General features: G+C 46.1%; 1 protein-coding gene across 2 annotated transcripts in view; it reads left to right on the top strand.

The window, feature by feature from the left end:
• Positions 1-20,428, top strand: part of COL27A1 (collagen type XXVII alpha 1 chain) — a 143,700-nt gene that overhangs the window by 64,572 nt on the left and 58,700 nt on the right. For both annotated transcript variants that reach the window (XM_071766088.1, XM_071766087.1), the window contains 11 exons: positions 2,643-2,687; positions 4,627-4,680; positions 5,093-5,137; positions 10,518-10,571; positions 11,300-11,353; positions 11,479-11,532; positions 13,600-13,653; positions 13,965-14,018; positions 15,885-15,929; positions 17,228-17,281; positions 18,544-18,588. In XM_071766088.1, coding sequence (XP_071622189.1) covers positions 2,643-2,687; positions 4,627-4,680; positions 5,093-5,137; positions 10,518-10,571; positions 11,300-11,353; positions 11,479-11,532; positions 13,600-13,653; positions 13,965-14,018; positions 15,885-15,929; positions 17,228-17,281; positions 18,544-18,588 — 558 coding nt within the window. The remainder of the gene's footprint in view (positions 1-2,642; positions 2,688-4,626; positions 4,681-5,092; positions 5,138-10,517; positions 10,572-11,299; positions 11,354-11,478; positions 11,533-13,599; positions 13,654-13,964; positions 14,019-15,884; positions 15,930-17,227; positions 17,282-18,543; positions 18,589-20,428) is intronic.

Here is a 20,428-nt window from a genome sequence, read left to right as displayed (position 1 = left end):
ACTTTCTAGGTTGTATTTCCAGCCAGCCCACCAGGAAGAGCAGGAATCCTGGAGGTCAGAAAGACTTTTCTTTCCAAATAACTTGTTTTGTTTTCTTTTAAATGTGCAAGTTGTCTAAGCCCCATTCAGAAGATGTGCTCAGTGTTAGCTGAATGCCAGTTCCCAGAGTATCTGAGGGAAGCAAACGTCCCTTCCGTTAATTCATCCAGAAGGATTCCTCCTCTTTCATCTTATCAACGGCTTTTAAATATTAATGTGCCTTGGAGATTGCAGAATGGAAACAGACTGTTTGGGCTGACTTAAAGGGAGGTTCACGGGGTCATCAGTGGAGTCACAGATGCAGAAAAATGCCAGAAAGTTTGCTTGTGGAACACACAAATGTGCCAAGTTTGCTCGAGGTGGACTGTGCAGCTGAGCTGTAGGCAGGCGGGTGCTGCCCTGGGTCCTGAGCTGCCCTGGGTCCTGTGCTGCCCAGAGGTCCTGAGCTGCCCCAGATCCTGAGCTGCCCCTTTGGTCCCCTCAGCACTTTCTCTGCCACTGCCTCTGTCCTGGCATGGGGATGCCTGAAGCCGACAGTCTCTGATCTTCTTTCCGTCCCCTCCAGGCAGAGTAAAGACTTTTCCAACCACAGGAGCATTTTTTCCCCTCCTACCAACTTGCTGAGAACTGTTGAGCCATCACATTCCAGATCATCATTCCCAGAGTGCTTTAGCCACTCCAATTAGTCTCTTAATCACAGGAATTAGACATGGGAAAGGGCTGTTGATTCATCTCCTTGTCTCTCATCCCAGTGCCTGGTTCATGCACTGAAAAGAGGAGGATAGAGCCTGATTTCCCTCGCAGGTCAGGGACCAGCCTGTCATTGCTGAAAGCCAGGAGAGAGCACCTGTAAATCTTCCATTTCTCAGGCCAAGGAATGGCTCAAATTAACAAGTCCTGTCCACTTGTCCCAGGGGAGTTCACCCCCTCCTCTTCCAAGAGGAAATCCTCTTGCATCAGAGGTGAGGCCACATTTACCCTTTCTCTTGAGCAATACTCATGTGACATAACTCAGAAATCTGGGCAGTTCTTCCTGCAACTGGTGGGACCAAGAGCCAACCATCCATTGAGGAGTCTTCATCCCAGCCACCCTCAGAGCCTGCAGAGCTTACTGGGAACCCCAGGCCAGCGTGCAGCTCTTGTGCTCAGCATTCCTGGGCTTATTCCCTCTTCTTGCTGAGCCTGGTAATGTCAGGCCTTGACTAAAAGCTTGAAGCCAACCTCATTACAGCAGCTTTGAGGACACAGAAATCCCACCCGTGAGAAACAATTGCTCCACAGATGTCCCAAGTATGCAGGAAAGGAACCGGCCATAAAAAAGCAATTTTAGGCTGGTTGAGATTATGAAATGCTTTTTGTGTGTGCTTGCTCAATGGTCCTTTACTCCACTTCCCATAAAATAAACACACGTAACCCTTTACCCAAGGAGGCTGAGCACGTTGAGTCACGTTGCACCCCCTTCACTTTCATTCTTTCACTAGGCAAATCTTTCCATAAAAGGGGAGCTTTATAGCACTGAAGGGGGGACCCCACCAGATGTGCACCATAAACTGAGCTGGTCTGTCAGAGAAAGTAACCAGCATGAGGCAGAGCAGGGGTAGGGTTGTCTGAGCCAATGGGAAGTTTAGGATTTCCACTGCACGTGTCTGAAGAGGCCCTGTTGGAGATGGGGTGGGGGGTAGAGCAGGTCCTTGCCCTGACAAGCAAGGCACTGTTGATGGGACAGGGGAACAGGTGATTCACCAAGGGAGACACAGGGACAGGCTGAGCATCCCCTAGAGATTGCTAAAGCATTTAAGGATCTGGACAGATGATTTGTGTGGGTCTGAGGTGGCTTCTCTGCTGCACTTCCCCTGGAAATGCTGTCAGGCACCTGCCAGCACTCCTGGTGCCTGCTTGTCTGCAGAAAGCTGGCATGGAGGGAAGTTTGTAGGGAAGCTGAGAATTCAAACCAGCCCCACAAGTGCACACAGCAGTCTGTCCCTTGACGTGGTGCAGTCTGGGGTGTTCTTGAAAAGCCTTTAAGAGGAGCTGGTGCTCCCCACCAGCACACCCTGCTTGGAAGCAATCTGTAAGAGATGGCAAATGGTCCCAGAGCCCAGGACAAAATGCCTGCAGTCCATCTCCTGCTCTCTGTGGCAACTTTAATTTTCATCCAAGTCCTCCTTTACTTATGAGTCTTGTTATTCCTTAGCCATTCCCAAGAAACTCAACCTCCATCTCCCTCCCACTGTGGCATTGCTGCCCCTGTGTCCCCTCTCTGCCGTGGTCCCTCTCCCTGCCTGAGCCTTCCTCTCCCCTGGAGCAGGCTCTCCCCACTCCCCTGCCTCCACACTGAAATGCTTCTTTGATCCAGGCTGCTTCTGGGAGGGGAAGTCAGCCCTGCAAGGAACTGCAAGGCACAACAAGCAGCCCTGTGTCTGGAGGGGCTGTGCTGGTTAAGATGGAAGCTGTGGAACAGTTTGGCTGGGGCAGGGGCTGTGGAGGGAGATGGGAGGGGGAGGAAGGTCTTTTCCCTCCAGTTCTTGAAACACTGAGCTGCCTTTCAGCCTCTGTTTGTCTACAAAGTGTTGGTAACCATGTCGGTTTGTCTTTCCTTTTAGGGAGAATTGGGAGCCCCAGGTCCTCCTGGAGTCCTTGGACTCATTGTAAGTACAAAAACAAATGGAGATTAACCCTTTCAGCCTGCATAACTACACACAGATTTTCTTCTTCCTGTGGCAAGGCAGTGAACTGTTTGTATGGAGGAGGAATGATGTCTGGAAAGGGAGGAGGTTGTCTGGTAGATTTGGAGGTGGAGGAGGGCAAACCCTTTCTAAGCAAAAGGGAACAGATAAAAGGATTGCTGCTAGTGGAGTTATTCCTAGATAACTCACCCTTTTGGTAACATTTACTAGGGGATTTCTTCAAAGATGCAGTATTCATTCCATACCAGGTTCTGTTGTCTTTTAAAAAGCAACCCCCTGTAAGCAGCAACAAAAGGACACACAGTTCTTGCTCACTGGAGAGATTATAGGCAGGAACTGTCTGTCCTCTGGGTATACAAGAATTTTACATGCACTTTCACCACCCCATCACTAATCCAGGTAATTATGTACACAGCCAAATTCCACCCTTCATTACACTCTTCCCCAGCAGGAGATAAGTGGCTGTAAAGGATGGGTGGCAACTCATCTCCTGGCAGCTGTGCCATGGGTTAGTGAATGCCCAACTGAACATGTTTATTTCTGGGTCTCATTACTTACTTCAAGTTATCTCCTTCCATGCACATAAATTGTTAGGATCTGTTAGTACTACAGCATTCTTTCAAAGTGATTCCTCCTCAGCTATATTATCATAATATTATCATATTATCATCTACCATGAAAACTTGACTTGCAATGAATGGATAAACCCTTCCTCCTTTGCCTTTCCATGACTTAATGATAGAAATCATCATTGCTGTTGTGAGCTTCTTCCTAGCTTTATTTTTAGGGCAGAAAGTCAATCCTTTGCACTGCTATTTTTCAGGAATCTTGGCAGTAGCAATTAGCTGCTGTCTTTCCCAGTTAGTCTGTTGGTACCACTGTGAGCAGATAAAAATTTCAAACTGAGATTCAGGTCAAACTGAGTAAAATCCTGTGTCCCAGGGCAACTCCTGAGTTCAGGATGCTGAAGCATTTCTAGAAGGATCACTCAAAGGGTGGCCTCCTCCATCCTCCTGGGGAGGAGGGGGCACTTCCATTCTGCCTCCTCCTCTCTGGGGCACAGCACCAGCCTCCTTCCCAGGGGCTGCAGTCTGGGCATGGAGAAGGCAGCTGGGTGTTTGCTCTGCTCAATCTCTTCCTTCCCATCTACAGCCAACCCAGGGGACCTGCTGAGTTCCCAGCTGTCTCCAGGTACCCCCTAGGTGTTTGGATTCACTGTTTAAGAGAGGCTGAAGAGCAGAATTAGACCTAACTAAAGCCCCTTGCTCTCCTAATTAACTGTGTGGGCAAAGCTTTAAGTAAATGCCTTTTTTACAAGAAGGCTTTATGCTGGGAGGCATGAAAGGGCATGTGTTCAGCCCTGTGGGCTGGGGAGGTGCTCCTTCAGCAGAGCCTTCCCTGTTTATTTACCCTCTGCAGGCAAGGCTGGTGTCAGTGGCTCTCTTCATGGGCAGAAAGCTGTCAAAGCCTGGTTAAATGCTGCCCACTGAAGGCTTCCTTTTGTGCAAGGACACTCAGCAGCCACGAGCTCCAGTGTCCTCCTGTGCTGCCATCTCTGGTGCACATCCCAGGACTTTGCACTAGAGCAGGATGGCCATGCTGCTGAGACACCTCTGTCCTTGTCTCCTGTTTCTCCTCTCTGCTCCACGTATCACTTTTTGGGTAGCAACCAAACTTTCTTGACCATTGCCTTTTTTTGCACTTTGTGTCCTTTTAAACACACCCTCAGTCTCCTTCTGGAGAGCTCAGCAACATTGTGGTAGATTCAGCATCTGCTGAAGTCAGTGGTCCAACTTCTCAGTGATACCAAGAGACCAGACAGGAGAGGAATTTCACAGCACAAACAGCTGCTTGTTGGCTTGGCACCTAATGACTTGGGTACTTTTCTTTCTCTTACTAGGGTGACATGGGCTCTGTTGGACCAATAGGCTATCCAGGACCAAAAGGCTTAAAGGTGAGAGAGCAACAGTTGTGTGAGCTCCTGCCCCTCCACAGCAGGGCTGAAGATTATTCTGTTCCTGCCTTGAGCAATGGTGACTGTTCTGAGAGGAAGCATGGGCAGCAGTAATGCTGGGCCATTTACCCAGGCTCAGGACTGTCAAATACAACATCCCTCTGGTGGTTTGTAGGAGGTGTGAGTCAATGGAGAATCCCAGGGGCATTTTCCTTGAGTGCCTGCAGCCCAAGAGAGTGTGGTTTAGGAATGTGATGGAACACACTGTGGGAGCAGTGTGGGAGCATTTGGGCTCAGGGCTCCAATGCTGAGGGGCTGAGCCACCAGCCCATCAGGGCCATCAGTGTCACAGGTAGATCTGAGCAAGTCTTCTCAGTGGCTGAGTCTCACTCTGAATTTTCTTGTGTTTTAGGGGCTGATGGGAAACCCTGGAGAACATGGACTGAAAGGTGATAAGGTGATCTGAATACTCCCTTATTGCACTGTGTTTTAATCTTGCATGTGAAGTCCCCTTTCTAGCTTCTTTCTTACTCAGCAACATGGTACTGGTTCTATTCTGCTCTCTTTGCCTCCATCTTCCCACCCACCCTCCTTTCTTGACACTCCAGTTTTGTTTCCTCTTTCTTTTATGATTCCCCCTCCCCTGTCCCTTTTTCCATGGAGTTCTAGTAGAGCTCAGTTCTGCTCAGATCCTCTTTGAAGTTTCTGTCTCCCACTGATGGTGACAGCAACAGCTCACTGCATCAAGCAAACCAGCTGGATCCCTAGGAAAAGTTTCTGCTTTAGGTACCTCTGCTCCTGTTCAGAGAGACTCACCCCAGTTCAGCTTCCTGCCAAGAGGAACTTTTCTTATGCCAAACTGATATAAATCACTTTAGAAAAAAAAAGGAGAGTGGCACCAACTGCAATGATTTAGTGCTGCTGGTACAAAACCACCCAGATTGAGGTAAATCAGCAGGAAGCTGTGTGTAAATGTCTCACCATCACAAGAACCATCCTCCTACAGACACTCAACTCTGGGATTTATTTAGTCTGAAAGAATGGGAGGTTAAGTCATTTATTGTTGGCTCTGATTGCTCAGGAGGGCAATGGAAAATGACCATTAAGTGTATTCTCCTCCTCCTGTCTGATGTTTTAATGTCCTGTTAGATGTTTGCTTTTAGAGAATGATTTAACAGCCCAAAATTGCACAAGGGGGTAGCAGTGTCCAGCCAGTAGATTCTCTCTCCTGATATTATAGCAGCTCCTCTCAGCTCCTGCATCTGCAGTTTCTCTTTCCCCCCTGTACTGCCTTTCACTTTTGTAGAGAGGAGAAGGAGAGGGCAAGAGAAGGACTTTTTCTTTAGGGCAAGCTTAAGAAATTGTAGCTGGTTTCTAGAGCTCAAAGACTCTTGTCTGCTCCTTGGAATAAATGGTTGAATATCTGAAGAATCACTAATTTAAAATCACTGTTTAGCAAAATAAACCCTCCTGCACATTACAGACTTCATCACTTTACATGAAATCCCCTCCACTCAAGTCTCCTCTGTTCCTAACAAGTTGACTTTAGTTTGATTTTCCTATCAAACACTTGGATCAGACCAATGATGAGTTCAGAGTCAGAGAGAGCTTCCAAACAGCTTGTGTGTATCCTTTCCACCAGTCCAACAGCCAAAGGGATGAGAAATCCAAGGCAGAGGGAAGGCACTGATGGCCACAGGTCTCATCTGCTCAGGTGACAGCACCCAGCTTGGGCATTGCAGATTTTAGCCACAACATCCGAGTTTGCTCAACTTGTTTGCATACAGACCAAGTCTGACAGCTCTCTTTACTTTTGGGAAAGGATTTGGCCTGAAATAGCCTTGTGGTTTTTTCAGTTATTTGGTTTTCTGAGTGGTCTTGCTGTTCAGGTAGTTGGCCCAGCTTATAATACCTCCCTTCTCCTACTCATCAAAAGGCTGCTGCATTTTATTTTTACTCACTTCTTACTTTCTTCAGTGAATGCCACCTTTAGGGCTTTTCTTAATTTCTGTCACTCCAGTTTGGGCATCATATGCAAAAAAACACTCATCCCTTCTTACACCTTGTTTGCATTTGTGTTTTAATTGTTTAGATTCCGCTACCACTAAAAACGTACATTGTATCTGCTCTTGCCGCTTTTGCTCAGTTTGTGGCAAGAGAAAAGCTCAGCTTTCAGAGAGCTAAATGTGAATGTGTGGTAGAAGGAAGGGACATTTATGCCCTTCATGTTACTTGGGGCTTCTGAGACACAGAAGTAATGGAGGAGGAGATTGCTAAAGGTGGGAAGAACACCCTGGCCTCTTGCACCCTCTCCTTGCCAGGATCAGCTTTCGTCTTGCTGCCTGCCTGGGTTCAATGAAGATGTTTTCTACCTCAGCCTTTATAGAAGCTGCATCACAAATCTTCCTTTGCCTCCTTTGTTTTTACCTTGTGCTTTTTAATTGAGGCTGATCTTGGAAATACCTGACTTGAAGAAATTGCATGTATAGGAAAGTAGAGGCAAGTCCTCTGTTCATTTAGTGCCTGGCTGGGCTTGTGCCACAGGAAGGACCCTCCTGACTTGTTTTGGAGGCTCCCTTCTGTCAGCCCTTACCAGTCATGTCACTGTTAGTTTCTGCTGCTATTGCTATTTTGGGGCTGTGACATCTTATTTAAAGGCTCTCTCTGGTTGCCTGCTGTTCTTTTTCTAGCCATTAGATTTTGACTTTGTTGTAACTCTCCTGTGATGCTTTGCTCAGTATTCTCCAAGGTGCAGCTCACTAAGCCCAAACGCATGGATCAGCTGGTGGAGGCCAAGTATGAGCTAGAATAAGGGGCAGCACCTCCTCTCCTGCTGCAGAAACCACATCTTTGTGTCTAGCAGCTCGACTGGCAAGTACAGAGCACACCAGTGCTAGCCAACCCCTTCTGCTTCCCCCATCAAAGCTTGGTGCCACAGAATTTAACGATGTTTTTTTGCAGCTTCAGTTTTCCCACAAAATGGGTCATCCTTCTGTTTCCATTTATACGTTTCCATGGAGGCATCTGCTCTTCCAAGGAGAAGTGGAATTACTGTATAACCTTGAAATAAAGAATGGTCTCAACGACCACGTGATGTGATGAGTACAGAGGAAAGGTGGAGGAAGCAGAGGAAATCCTAGCTACTTGTTCACATAAAGGAGTTTTATGAATCAGAACATCTGTAACTGATGAAGGACACGGCTCAGTAAAATACCCCAAGTAGTTTTGCAGTGTTAGCTCTTCTTGTATTGCTAAGCAGAAAGTCTTGGGAAAAGAAATGTGCTCAATCAAGAGCAAAATGAGTTTTTTACCCAGTGACCTCCTCTGTGTCCCACAGACAGCAAACATGCCTGCACTTGCAACTCTCCCCCTTCCCTCCCAGCCCCTTTCTGCATAGTGTGGCCATAAGGGCCTCAGAGTCTCTGAAGCTGCATTTCTTTTTATAGGTGAAACATGAAACATGGACAATATCCCATGGGCAGAGCCTGTTTGTAATTTCAGATTTTACATTCTTTCTCCTCCCCACGAGCAAAGTCCTTGCAACCCCTTTTCATCATCTCAGAATTGCTTTTTATAATAATAAACATGCCTGACCTCTTTCCTCTCTGTTTTTTCCCCTCCCCTTAAGCACACTCACTGAGTCACAGTTTCAGACCTACTGTGCTGGAGGCTGGGCAAGAGGAATGCCCCAATCCTTCATTTTTGGTTTAAGATAATAATGGCCATTGCAGAAGGATCCTTCATGCTCTGACATTTTGTTATGCAACATCTTGCAGGGAGCCCAGCTAAAGATAAAAGATGTGTTTTGTCTCTCCTTCTTCCTCCTTTACCCTCCATAATGCCCATTTCTGAGTTGTTTGAAAATTTATTTCTGGGTCATGCAGTCACTATTCCTCTTGGCTGAAAGCTCAGTGATAACAATTTGGTGCTGCCTTTTGCTATACTCAGGAAACTCTTTTCTTGCAGGAGGCATTTCCTAATGTCCAAGTCTTTCTTCCAAAGCAGTATTTCAGTGGCCACTTAGAGTATCTGGGCAGAAAACTGCTGAATAAAAAAAAATAATCTTTTTCTTTTGACCCTCAGCATATGTGATAAAGACAAGGAGCAAACCTATCACTTTCAAGAAAAGCTGTTTTCCTGCTGTCCTCCAGCAGAAGCCAGAATTAGAGTTGCCTGCCAGTTTCAGTGTTTGAAGCTTTGGACTAGGTAAAATAAGTAGAAAATTCAGAAGAGATGAGAGAAATCTGGCAATGGCTGGAAACGAGCTGGGTCATACAGTAGGTTTTTTGCAATCTCTATTGTATCTAAAACTTGGGGTTCATCCCAGCTGAAGCTGTGTAAATGGCCAATTTTTTTCCATTTGTTTGCGTTGCCAAAAAAAAAAAAAAAAAGAAAAAAAAAAGATGGAAAATAGTTTACACAAAGCAAAAAGTTGCTTATTTGACTCAGATTAAAATATTTTAGGTTAAAAAGCAAATGGGTAAAATTCCTTTAACTTTTTAAAAGAGCAACATTTCAATTTTGCTCTATAAAAAGCTTGTTTTGAAGATGGTTCAGTGAAATGTTCTGGGAACATTTACCAAAACATTTAAGCAAATGTAGCATGAATCCATGAAATGTTTCCATTGTTGAAGCTGCATGGTTCTTAATTATTTTTCTTCTGCAGAAGTTGCCTCAAAAAAGACTTTCCCAGTCACAATTTCATTACTCCCTGCATGTTACTGAAGCAGTGAGAATTATTTCAGCTCTGATAACCAGTGGGTGGGTTTTGCTTGTAGAAGTAGGCTCCCTCTGTCATCTCTCTGTAGACTTTGGCTCTGTTGCAGGAGTCCATATGTCTCCCATGTGGACTCTGTTCCAACATAGAGCTCTCTGCTCTTCTGTGGCTTGTTCCCTCACGAGGAAGCCAAGCTGAGAGGCTTGTGCATGGGACAGAGTTCTTCTAACAGTTATTTCTGTTGGGTCTTGTCAGTGTACCAAGTTTTTAGTCATTCCTCCTCCGACTTCCCAAGTAGATTTTTCCTTTCTCTGCCCCATCCTTGACTCCCCCATTGTTTAAGGAAATCACTAAATTAATGAGGTTGGAAGGGACTTTGGGAGGTCATCTGCTCCAGCAGCTTGCTCACATTGCTTCTGGCTATGCAGGATAGCCCACTGCTCCTAAGAAAATCTTGAAGGATACTTATTTTCTACTCAGGGAGTCAGAATCTGTTACTATGGCCCAAAGAGGGGGCTTGGTTAGGAAATACTGTGAAGTGATGACATGCTCAAAGATGGCATCTCCATCCCAATGAACCTCCAGGGGAACCTCAGCCTTGGTATTGGCAGTGAGATGGTACTAAAGCATTCATTACCAGAGGTTACTTTTATTTTCATATGGAAGAGGATTGATCCTTGATGTCAGCACTAGGATATGCTCACAGAAACCCTGGAGATTGTTTTCTTTCTTTTCTGTACAGCCTTATGAGAGAAAAGGTCCATTCGCTGCAAGCTAAATTAGCTCCCTGTTCACCTGAATTTTAACACTTCACCATCTTCATGGTTGCTGCTGGAGGACCACAGACTCTCTTCTTTCAGCTTCTATAGAAACTCAGTGCTTGGGATTTCATATTACTCTCAGTTCCATTTCTCACTTCAGAATATTGATTCTATGTTGGGAAGTACATGCCTTGTTCAGGATTGCCCATGCAGTTAACATGACCTGCCTTTGGGCAGCAGTTCAGTGTTGAGTGGAGATAGTGAGGAGACTTGGGCTGTCCAGTGCACCATCTAGCACCTACCTGGGCATTTTGGCCTTTGCTGATGCCTATTTTAACTCTCTGGTGATGTGTATCCAGGGTGATCAGGGAGGAGCAGGTGTTCCAGGAGATATCGGCTTCCAAGGAGACAAGGTAATTGTTTTTCTTCTCTCTATCATTTTTCTCTTGCATACCATTACGTGTGAGCACCAGCTTTCTCAGCTCATCTTAAATCACAAGGAGCTGGAAGAAGCTGTGTCCTGCTGTGAGGTTCCCCTGCTGGGGCAGTTCTCACTAGAGATTACAAAGTGCCTTCTAAAATTCATCTTAATATATGGACTTCATTGTTACTCAAAATAAAAGCAGCTCCCCTGGGGGCTTTCTTATACCTTCATGCAGAAATTGGAAGTGATGGAAATGGGGATTGATGGGGATGGGTAGAAATGTGTGTGGTCCAGCAGACTTGGAGGGTTTTTTTGTCTGCTCAGTGCAGCAACATAAACCCTGACCCAGAGAGGCACTTAACACCCTGCAGAACTTCTGAGCAAATGACTTCTCCCCTGTGACTACAACATGATGCTGCCTTCAGCTGACTAACCCTGGACTTATCACTGCTCTGGGGCCTGCATGGCACTGAGCCACAGCTGCAACAGCTCCTGGGTTCCTTGGGGTGAAATTCAGCCCTGGCTTTAGCAGAAACATCTCACTGACATGAGTGCAGTAACCCCAGCTCCTTGCAGGGCTGAGTTCAGCCTTAGGAAAGTGCTCTTCTCTCTGCTGCAGAGGAGCTGGAGCCTGGGGAATCATTCTGGGGTGGTTTTGTTTTTTTTTGATGCTTCATTGTTTTTTCTGAGAAAAATGTGTGTCTCTCTCTCACTCAGGGCAGCCAGGGTTTGCCTGGGGTCCCTGGGGCACGAGGGAAAGCAGGCCCCCTGGTAAGTAACCAAATATCTTCTGCTTCCTAATCTCCCTGGAAAGGCAGCTGGGCCCGGGTGTGCTGTGCTCAACAGGAAAGCCAATTATCAGCTCACTTTTCTCCATGTTTTTCTGATTTCTGCAGGGAAAAGTTGGTGACAAAGGTCCAGTTGGGTTTCCTGGACCACCTGGCCCTGAGGTATGTTCCACAATCTTCTCACATCTTTCCTTTCTTCAGCAAACCCACATGCTACCACCTCTCTCCCATCTGGTTTTCCCTCCCCAGCAGTGGTCACTCAATGTCTGCAGCTTTGCCACCCCACTGAGAACCCATTCTCTGATAAACACCCAGGTGGCATAGGAGGGACTGTTAGAAATTCCTTGCTCCTTTCCCCACTGGAGTTTTTTAGCTCTTGAGCTGTGTACAGACAGGTCCACATGGGCTTCTGATCAGACATCAGAGGCATTACCTGTGGCTAATTCCTATGGAAAGCAAGAGCCAAACACTGCCACCCATGTGGGCATTCAGCCCCATGGAGGGAGGGGATAGTGGGGACAGAGGGGGCAGCTGCCACCACTACTGCTCACCATGGTGTCAGAGCTTTGGTACATTTATGAACCTAAAACTGATGTATTTTGGGCTCAGAATTTTTGCTAATGATGGTTGATTTAGGACAATGGCACACCAGGGCTCCAGAAGTACCAAGGGAGAAAGAGCTCTGCTGTGCTGTAGTATTTTCAGTTATTTAATGAACTGAGGTTCACTTTTGATCAAACTGGCAGACAGGGAAATCTATCCATCTTATTCCTTTTGACCACCCTGCACTCAGATTTCCTGCTCTCCAGCTACTCTTCCAAACCTTTTTCTTCCCAGTCTCCATGTGCATATCCTATATATGACAGCTTGTTCCACTCTTCTTCAGGAAGCTCAGCCCCCAAAGGTTGTCTCTAACCTGGTGAACAGCAGGTCACAATCTCTCACCTCTCCCCCCATGTTTATTTTTAACCACCTTGGCAGACACTCACTGCAAAGCACCATATCATTTTGTAGAGGGAAGATCTCAAGCCTAGAAATGTAAAGGGAGCTTCCAAAAGATGGGAGAAGAGCCAGTGATGCACTGGGATGGAGCCCCAGACTGTCCCTCAGCCACTGGCCAGTCTCCACAGACACTTGCCTTTTTACTTACCTTGTTTTCTCTGACCCTTTTTGTTCCTCAAGTTATTTTGCAGGGCAGAACACTAATTTCTTTCTGTGCATCTCACTTTCTACCTACTCTCCTCTTTTCAGCCTCAGGCTTCACTTCTCTGCTGGGGTGTGGTGGTACATGAGTAGTGATGGGGTAGGGAGGACCACAATAACTCATTTTGAATCTCACAGTTTCCTGATTTTTCCTTCCAATTCTTTTAATAGATATCATGGAGGGTTTTTTCAGTCTCTTCCCCACAAAACAAAAAAAATCAACACTCAAACAAGCAATAAGAATATTTATAAATAAAAACATTTCAAGTAGAAAGCATGTCGAAATGCTGTCCTTAGCAAAAAAATTGGCACAGTGATACCTTAAACACAGGACCAGCTTTTCCCCCAGCACGTTGTCATTTTTTTCTCCTTCATAATCAATCAAACATCTGTAAGATGCTTGAGAGCCACTTCCAGCACAACTGCTGCTCTGTTTTCCCTTCATCAGTTCTCTGGTATTTCGCTGGGTCTGGAAGGGCTCTGGGTTGAGTGCTGCCACTTAGCAATCCTTCCTCTTTGTTTCTATTGGAAATAACCACAGATTCCTTTGTTTCCTCAGCAAGAGGGCTGGTGGGTGGAAAGGAGTCTCTGCCTGGCTGAAGGCAGCAGCTAATGAGCATGTCAGCACCTTTCCTAATTCCTTGCCTGCTTCCCTTTGTCGCCCAGGCGTGCAGTTTGTTTCTGGGAGCAGTGAGATTATGCGCTGACTCACACAGATTAATTAAAACCCAAATTGCTGCTTTTAGCTGTGTGATGACAGGGAGGCCCTCGCAGCAATAAATATTCTAAGAAGATAGACCTAAAGGGAGCTGCTGGGAAAGGCAGCTCTTGAATCAAACAGCTCGTGCTGCTCCCGTTGTCTTCTCCATTCCCTCTGGAAGCGGTGCAGTTGCCCACACCCGGACACTGCCTGCACTTAATAGATGTCTCAGCTCTTAACCTTTACTTAAAACTGTCACAGAGTGTGCTCTGAACCTGGCTGCAAGGATCCACCTGTGTACCCTGACTGTTTCTCATTGTCTTCAGGGCTTCCCAGGTGACATTGGCCCACCAGGAGAAAATGGTCCCGAAGGCTTGAAGGTGAGTGGAGCGGAGACTGAAGATCTCTGTGGGGTGGGAAGCAGCCAGGGAAAACAAAGTAGTGGGAAGGGGGGAGAGAGAAAGCCCTGGAGATTCCTAAAGATTGTCCTGGCCAATATTTCAGCTTAGTCTGTTTGGCTTGAGGTCCCTCCAAGTGCAGGGTTTTCTTTTTTTTTCATTTTTTTTTTTTTCTTAACCAAATTGACATTGGATGATGTCCCGTGGCTGTGAAAGAGTCTTTCTCATTTTAATTGCCCTTCTGAGCTTATGTTTCTATTTTCTGAGTATCTTTTCCTTTGGCTCTTTCTCAGGGAAGGCCAGGAGCACGAGGTTTGCCTGGGCCGAGAGGACTGCCTGGACAAGAGGTGAGTGTCTGCAGAGCAAAAGCAGATTGGATTTAAAGAATAATGTTAAATTTTGAAGGTTAATGCGTGATGAAATGGTGCCTGCAACTTGAGATCCCCTGGTTATATTGGGTGATCAGAGCCCTGCAGAAGAGGAGCCTCCTCAAAGTAGCAATCTGTGATCCTTGCTTCCAGCCACTGCTGGCACCTGCTGACCCTGAGCTCTGCACTGACTTTTCTTTTCAAGTCTGTTCCCCAGCACCCACCCAGGATGGTGTTAATGCCCTTTTCCCTGCAGATCCCCTTTCACAGGCATGCTCTGACCTGGCTTTTCCTTTCTGCCCTGTTTTAAGTGGGCTTTCTTTCAACTGGGAGGGAGACCTGCAGACTCTGCTGTCTCACGCAGAGCAATATCCTTCTGTAAAAAGTGAACATGAAATTATTGCTCTACAAAGATTCATTGCCCCCAAATCTCAGAGCTTGCAAATTTTTATCTCTTCATATGAAAACTTAAAGCTTCATTTCTCTTGCAAGCACTAAGAAGGGGCAACTGTTGTTGATTTAATTGTGCTGGAGCTGCACATGCTTTGTAGCAGCAGTGGGGATGGCCTGAGTGCCCTCTGTTCATCTTCTTGTAGCTCCAGGGACTCCAGTGTCATTTTTCTCACTCAAGCCAGTGTAAGCTGTTAGTCCAGAGCCAGGAGACATTGTGCAAATAATACTTAGTGCACACATGGGCAGGAGCTCGTTTTAATAGCACTAATAATTCTTAACTTTTTCTGGGAACTCTCTTGCTTGGTCTCTAAACAGGATTAATGCAAATTAGCTCATTTATTTGCACTGAAATAGGGGAGAAAAAAAAAAATGGTCTGGGTAATTTACAAAAGGAACCAAAGCCCTGCATTCCAGGGTCAGGCAGGCATGACCAAGCTGCCTTCAATTTACTCTAGTTAGTGAGTGTCAAAGTAGGACTGAAGACATGGAGTTTGGCACAAGCTGTGCCAAAGGACTTTGAATGTGTACCAGACCACTCCACTGTGCCATTACCACTGCTGTTACCCAAGGCAGTAGAGCAAGGCTGTGGATTGCATCTTTAGAAATGTGGCATGATGTGGGTGGTTGGTCTGAGCCCATTGAGCTGGGTTGCTGACTTCCAGTTCCATCTTCAGCCAGGCAGCTCGTGCCACTTCATTACCAGGGCTGACCACCTAAATGAGAACACTCAGAACTGTGGCTGCCAAGGGAGCTTTTAATTTCTCTCTTGGCAGTCAGTTTTAGACACTTGAAATAATTTTTGTGAAGCTTAATTGAAGGTCTCCTGGAAACTGTAGATCTGATCCTATCACATTAGGTATTGGTGCAGAGCCAAGGGAGAGGACTGAGTCCAATTGCTCTGTGAGATTTTGAGATAGCTCCATCCTGCAGTGTGTGTAGCCCCATTTGAAAGCAAAAGGGAAACCTTCATACAGTTGCCAAATGATTCTGTGGGAAATTTTGCAACACTCTTTTTGTAGGGGAAAGAAAAAAAAAAAAAGAAATGAAAGAAAGAAAAAGAGTAGAGAGCTGTACAGCATTTATATCCTTGCCAAATCAAATAAAGCAGAGTCGTGTGTTCAGGGTACCCCAGGGGCCAAATCTAGTCTGAGGCCCACTCAGCTGGTGTTGACTTGGGTCAAATTTTGGATTGTCTTCACTGGCAGGACTGATTTTTTTTCTGAGATGGGGAAGGGAAATGAAGAACCTCAGAGATGCTGATCTAAGATTCAGAAGGACTCAGTTGTTAAATGTGACAGCTGAGTGCACACAACACACCTTTTATTCTTGCTGAATGGTGGGCCCAAATTTTGTCACTATTTTGCCTTTCATTTTAATTTCTTTTCACCTCAGGGAGATGAAGGACCCTTAGGACCACCAGGAGTCCCTGGTCCAGAGGTAGGTTTTTGTCTTTTACTCAGTTACTACCAGCTCTGGTAACCTTGCAATGAATTCGTAGTTAAATTAGCATAAAGCTTCAAACCTCCTGGTTTGGAAGGTGATTTGCCCTCCTAAGAAATATTTTCTTGTCCAGAACTTTGTCCAACTGCTTGATCCAGGATGGCTGAAAGTCAAGGAAGTGTCTTGTACAGAGTGTTGAGTGGGGCTCTAATTTTATAACTTGCTTAAAGTCTCAGACCTTGAAAACCCCTCTAATGTTCAAATAGTTCGTCCCCAAGATAAAGAACACTGACTGGAAAAACATCTCCTACAGCCAGCCCTGATGTTTCTTCCTTTATTTTTATAGTATTTTGCAATGAGTAGAGAGTAGAGCAAGAAAAAAGACTGAACAGTGAGAGAGAGTCCTTTTTGAGCTCTGCACCACTCTGAGCATAGTGAGGTGTCACAGAAACACAGTTAGAAGTTGCAATAAGTACATTATCATATCTGTGAGCTTGCCAGCTCAGGATTCTGCAATGTTTATGCACAAAACTGTCATTGCAGGAAAGTACACCTTGAAAATAAGTAACTGGTGCTTTTAGGTGGACCAATAAATAGATGTTCTATCTTGCATTTCCTCCACTTTTCTGGTTGGCACTTCTATTCCTTTCTGGAGTACCATCATAAATCCACTTTCTCCAGTGCCTGGGGCAGCATCATAAGTGCCAGGCTCAATATTTTGGTCTGCAGGTGTATTTCTGATTTTCTGAGCTGTATCTGTGAATGGCAGCCTGGGTTCCCCCTCTCTAGGGACAGTTCTGCTCCCAAATCCTCTCTGGATGCCAGAGATGGAGCCTATAAGGAGCTTACAAGGCCAACACTAGGGAAGTAGCATCTTTGAATGCTTCAGCTGCTGGTGTCCTTGCTGGAATTGCTACAAGAAAACTGCTGGAAGTAGAATAAATCCAGCTGAATGCAGCACATAATAAACCACAGGGCAGCAAGAGACCCCTTGACTTGCTTGATTATAGTCCATGCATAATGTTTCTGATTTGATGTTTAATTAATAGAACTGAGCTTGGAGGGTCAGAAATAGGCTGAAATTTGTAGGAGCTGTCTAGGGATGTTCCCCATGGACCAAACCCACTGTCACTCAAGACACAGAGCTTTCCTCTCTTGTTGCCCTGTCCTCAGTAAAGACTTCTGCTTTCACTGGGAGCATTAACTGGCAGATGCACCCTATGGGTTCACAGGCACTGCTGTGACCAAGGGCAGCTGCAACCTTTTTACATTAATTTTTCTTCCATTTATTTCAGGGACGACCTGGTCATAAGGGATTTCCAGGAAGACCTGGTCCTGATGGCCCAAAGGTGAGGAGAGAGTTTGTTCAGGATCAAAGAAGCAGTGGGTGGAAGGGAGGAAAAGGAGAGGGAAGTGTCTTTTCTCAACTTTACCCTGCTCCAAGCCTAGGATGTTCATTCTGGAGTGGAGAAGGGGAACTGGGGATTTATCTTTTTCTCTGAATTTTGGGGTCTCCAGTTTTGCTTGGTTTCTTTAGCAAGAAGAACGATGGTGCATTTTTTAAGCTATGTGCTTTATTATAAATAAGTGTGTTCCTCCTCCATCTCATCTTATTTTCCATTGCTTCTCCACGTTTTTGTTCTAAAACAATGCACATCATTCCTATCTTTGCTGCCTAACTAGCAGCAGGAGCCATCCCAGGGCAGCCTGCTCCACAAACCCACACTCAGAAGGGGAGAGGAAACCCAACAAAACCAACCTCTTCTAACAGTAACTAACAAAAATGTGGTCTGGCAGCACAACTGGAGTATCTGCCTATTGAGAAAATACAGCTGCCATCACCCAGAAACAATACTGCTTAGCTGTGACTCTGGCCTCTGCATGGCCCATCCAGGGACACTCCACTGGCCTCAAGTGCTGCCACAGCTGTGCTTATCCCTGGTGGGTTTGAAATTCTCCTCTTCCTCCTCCTGCTTTTCACCCCTCATTTTCCTCATTCTCTGAATTTCCTCATCCTGCACTGTGATTTCCTCCTGGGGTTGTCATGAGGATGCTCTGTGTGACAATAATGTGCCTGTCCTTGAGATTTCTCAAGAGTAGAATCGGAGTGCAGCATTGTCTGGAAATATTTGGGTTGTCTTTCATTCTTGTGGCACTTTCCTGCTCTCTCCATGCTGCTGTGTTTCTTCCTTTGTCTGTCTTTTGGATTGAAACACCCCAACATCAGGAGCATCCCTGAGGAGCACTTAAGCTTTATTAAACATGGGGAGAAAGCAACCAGGCCCAGGCTAAGCCACAGGAAAGTAGGCAGCCTCTGTCTCAATGTCTGAGTGTGGTTTTGGGAAGGTTATGGTTCCACAGCAGGAACAGATGCTCTCAGGGAATTTCACTCCAGGAACTGCAAGTGTTTGCTCCATGTTTGTGTCAGCTGGCTCTTGCTTTGGATTGTCTTTCAAGACATGGTGGGATTTGTAAGATGGTTTTTTTTTCAGTTTTTCCACCATTCACACCCAGCAGCTCAAACCAGGGATGTACAAAGAATCATCTTGTGCTGAGGGTCTGCCTGGGAGCACCAAGTAACCTGTGTGCCTTGTCTCTCCTTCTCCTGCAGGGTGAGCCAGGAAACAGAGGCCGACCAGGGAAAGTTGGTGAGCAGGTAAACTCTTTGTTTTCCTTGTCAGTTTGATCATCTCCTGTGTACACATCTAGATGAGCAGGGTGCAGGAAGAGGACAGTGGCCAGGGACTTCTCACCACCTCAAACCTGTGCATAGTCCTGGTGCTCATAGTCTGGCTGAAGCTTTTGGTGAACAGCACTGATGGAGAGGGTGGTGTCTGTTTTAAACTGGAGGGTTTTCCATAGGTAGAGTGCTCCAATGAAGTTCAGGTGGTTGTGCTGTCAGGACTGGCAGCAGAGCAGTGCATGTGACCTCTGTGCTTCTCACGGAGGCAAAGCCATGGTCAGGAAAAAGAGATGATGCATTTCTGTGTGTTTCTCTTTTCCCTGGAAGGGCAATTTCCAGGCTTTCCCTGTGTAGGTTTTAAGGGTAGGGTCCTCTGCTTTGGGTGCTGGGCTTCCTTGACTCCCACTGGAATTTTGGGGGGGACCAGAGGAGACAGCAGCTGCAGAAACCAGGTCCTGGGACAGAGAGACACCGAGCTGGATTGTGCCATGCTGCAAGAGAGAGCATTCTGCTGGGGCAGCAGGACATATGCATCATCCCTGTGGGCTTTAGGGGAACCACAGTCATCAAGGAAAGAGAAACAATGGTTCCCATGGCTCTGTGATAGAAAGCAACCAACTTGTTCACCACCAGCCCTGAAATTGCAGCCTCAGAACCTCCAACATGCTCTATATGTTTGTACATGACCACAGCAGCTGGTGCTGGCAAAGAGCATGTTCCTTGTCAGCTTAGCTGTCCTGCCCAGCACTTTCCCTGCCAAATGGTCAGCAAGTTTGTTTTGCTTTAGCCTGTCTGCCTCTCTGGCTTTTCTTTCCCCTCTATGCTATGGCTGGGGTTGCTTCTTCCATGGGTTTCTGACCAAGCAAGTCAAATCCTTTTCAATAGCAGTAATCTGATGAGTCTCAGTGTGTATCTCAAGGGTAGTTACTTCCCTTTGGAAATTAGAGCCTTTTCTATATTGTGGTTAATATTTTTTTCCATGAAGAGCAACAACTGAAGAAGCAAAATTGTTCCACACATCTGAGCTGTAGTTGCAGCTTCATCTCAGTTGCCCAATCAAGCCATGCCTTCCAGTGCTCCGTGCCTCAGTTTCTCCTTCTGTGGAAGGCGTGAGGCAGCTCTGAGCAGTGCTGAGCACAATGCTTCCTGCTCTCAGGTGGCATCTGTGGATGCTGTTATGTTACAGTGACAAATGAATATTCAGAAGTGCATTGAGATCCTTAACAAGATGTTTTCCTTGAAGGACAAAGCATCATTAGGATTATTATTCTTTAACATCCCTCAGAACTGACCTTGGATGAAAACTGTAGGCACTGTTCACCAAAAAGAAAACACAGCTGGCCTCTGCTGACACTGAAACCAGCCCAGTGGTATGAAAGCTGCCTGTATTATTCTTAGTCAATTAGACTCTGTCTAGAAATATCACCCAGAAAGAATTTCCATTTCCGTACCAGTCAAGTCATTAGAACAAACATGTCACACCAGATTAGTGAGAAATAACCTCCTTTCCCATCACACCTCTGCTAAGCAGTGCTGGAGCGTTGGGGTTTCACTCCTCTCTCCACTTCAGCTTCAGTGCTTGGTGTTGGGGCTGGGCTGACAGGTCGGGCTACACAGGTCACTTGACACTAAAAGACACCTTCACCTCACCCCTGTTTTTTTCTTCTGGAGGCCTTGATGCTTCCCAGACTTGCTGCTCTGCCCTCCATGAGGGACCCCTCTGAGTGGAAACCTTGGTACAACAATGGGAGAAAGGACCATCCCAGTGAAGCTCTCTTCCCTTTCTCAGGGACATCTGTTTAAGGCAAACATC

The sequence above is a fragment of the Heliangelus exortis genome, chromosome 22, assembly GCF_036169615.1.
Source record: "Heliangelus exortis chromosome 22, bHelExo1.hap1, whole genome shotgun sequence".
NCBI lineage: Eukaryota > Metazoa > Chordata > Aves > Apodiformes > Trochilidae > Heliangelus > Heliangelus exortis.
This window is presented reverse-complemented; position numbering and strand designations above follow the sequence as displayed.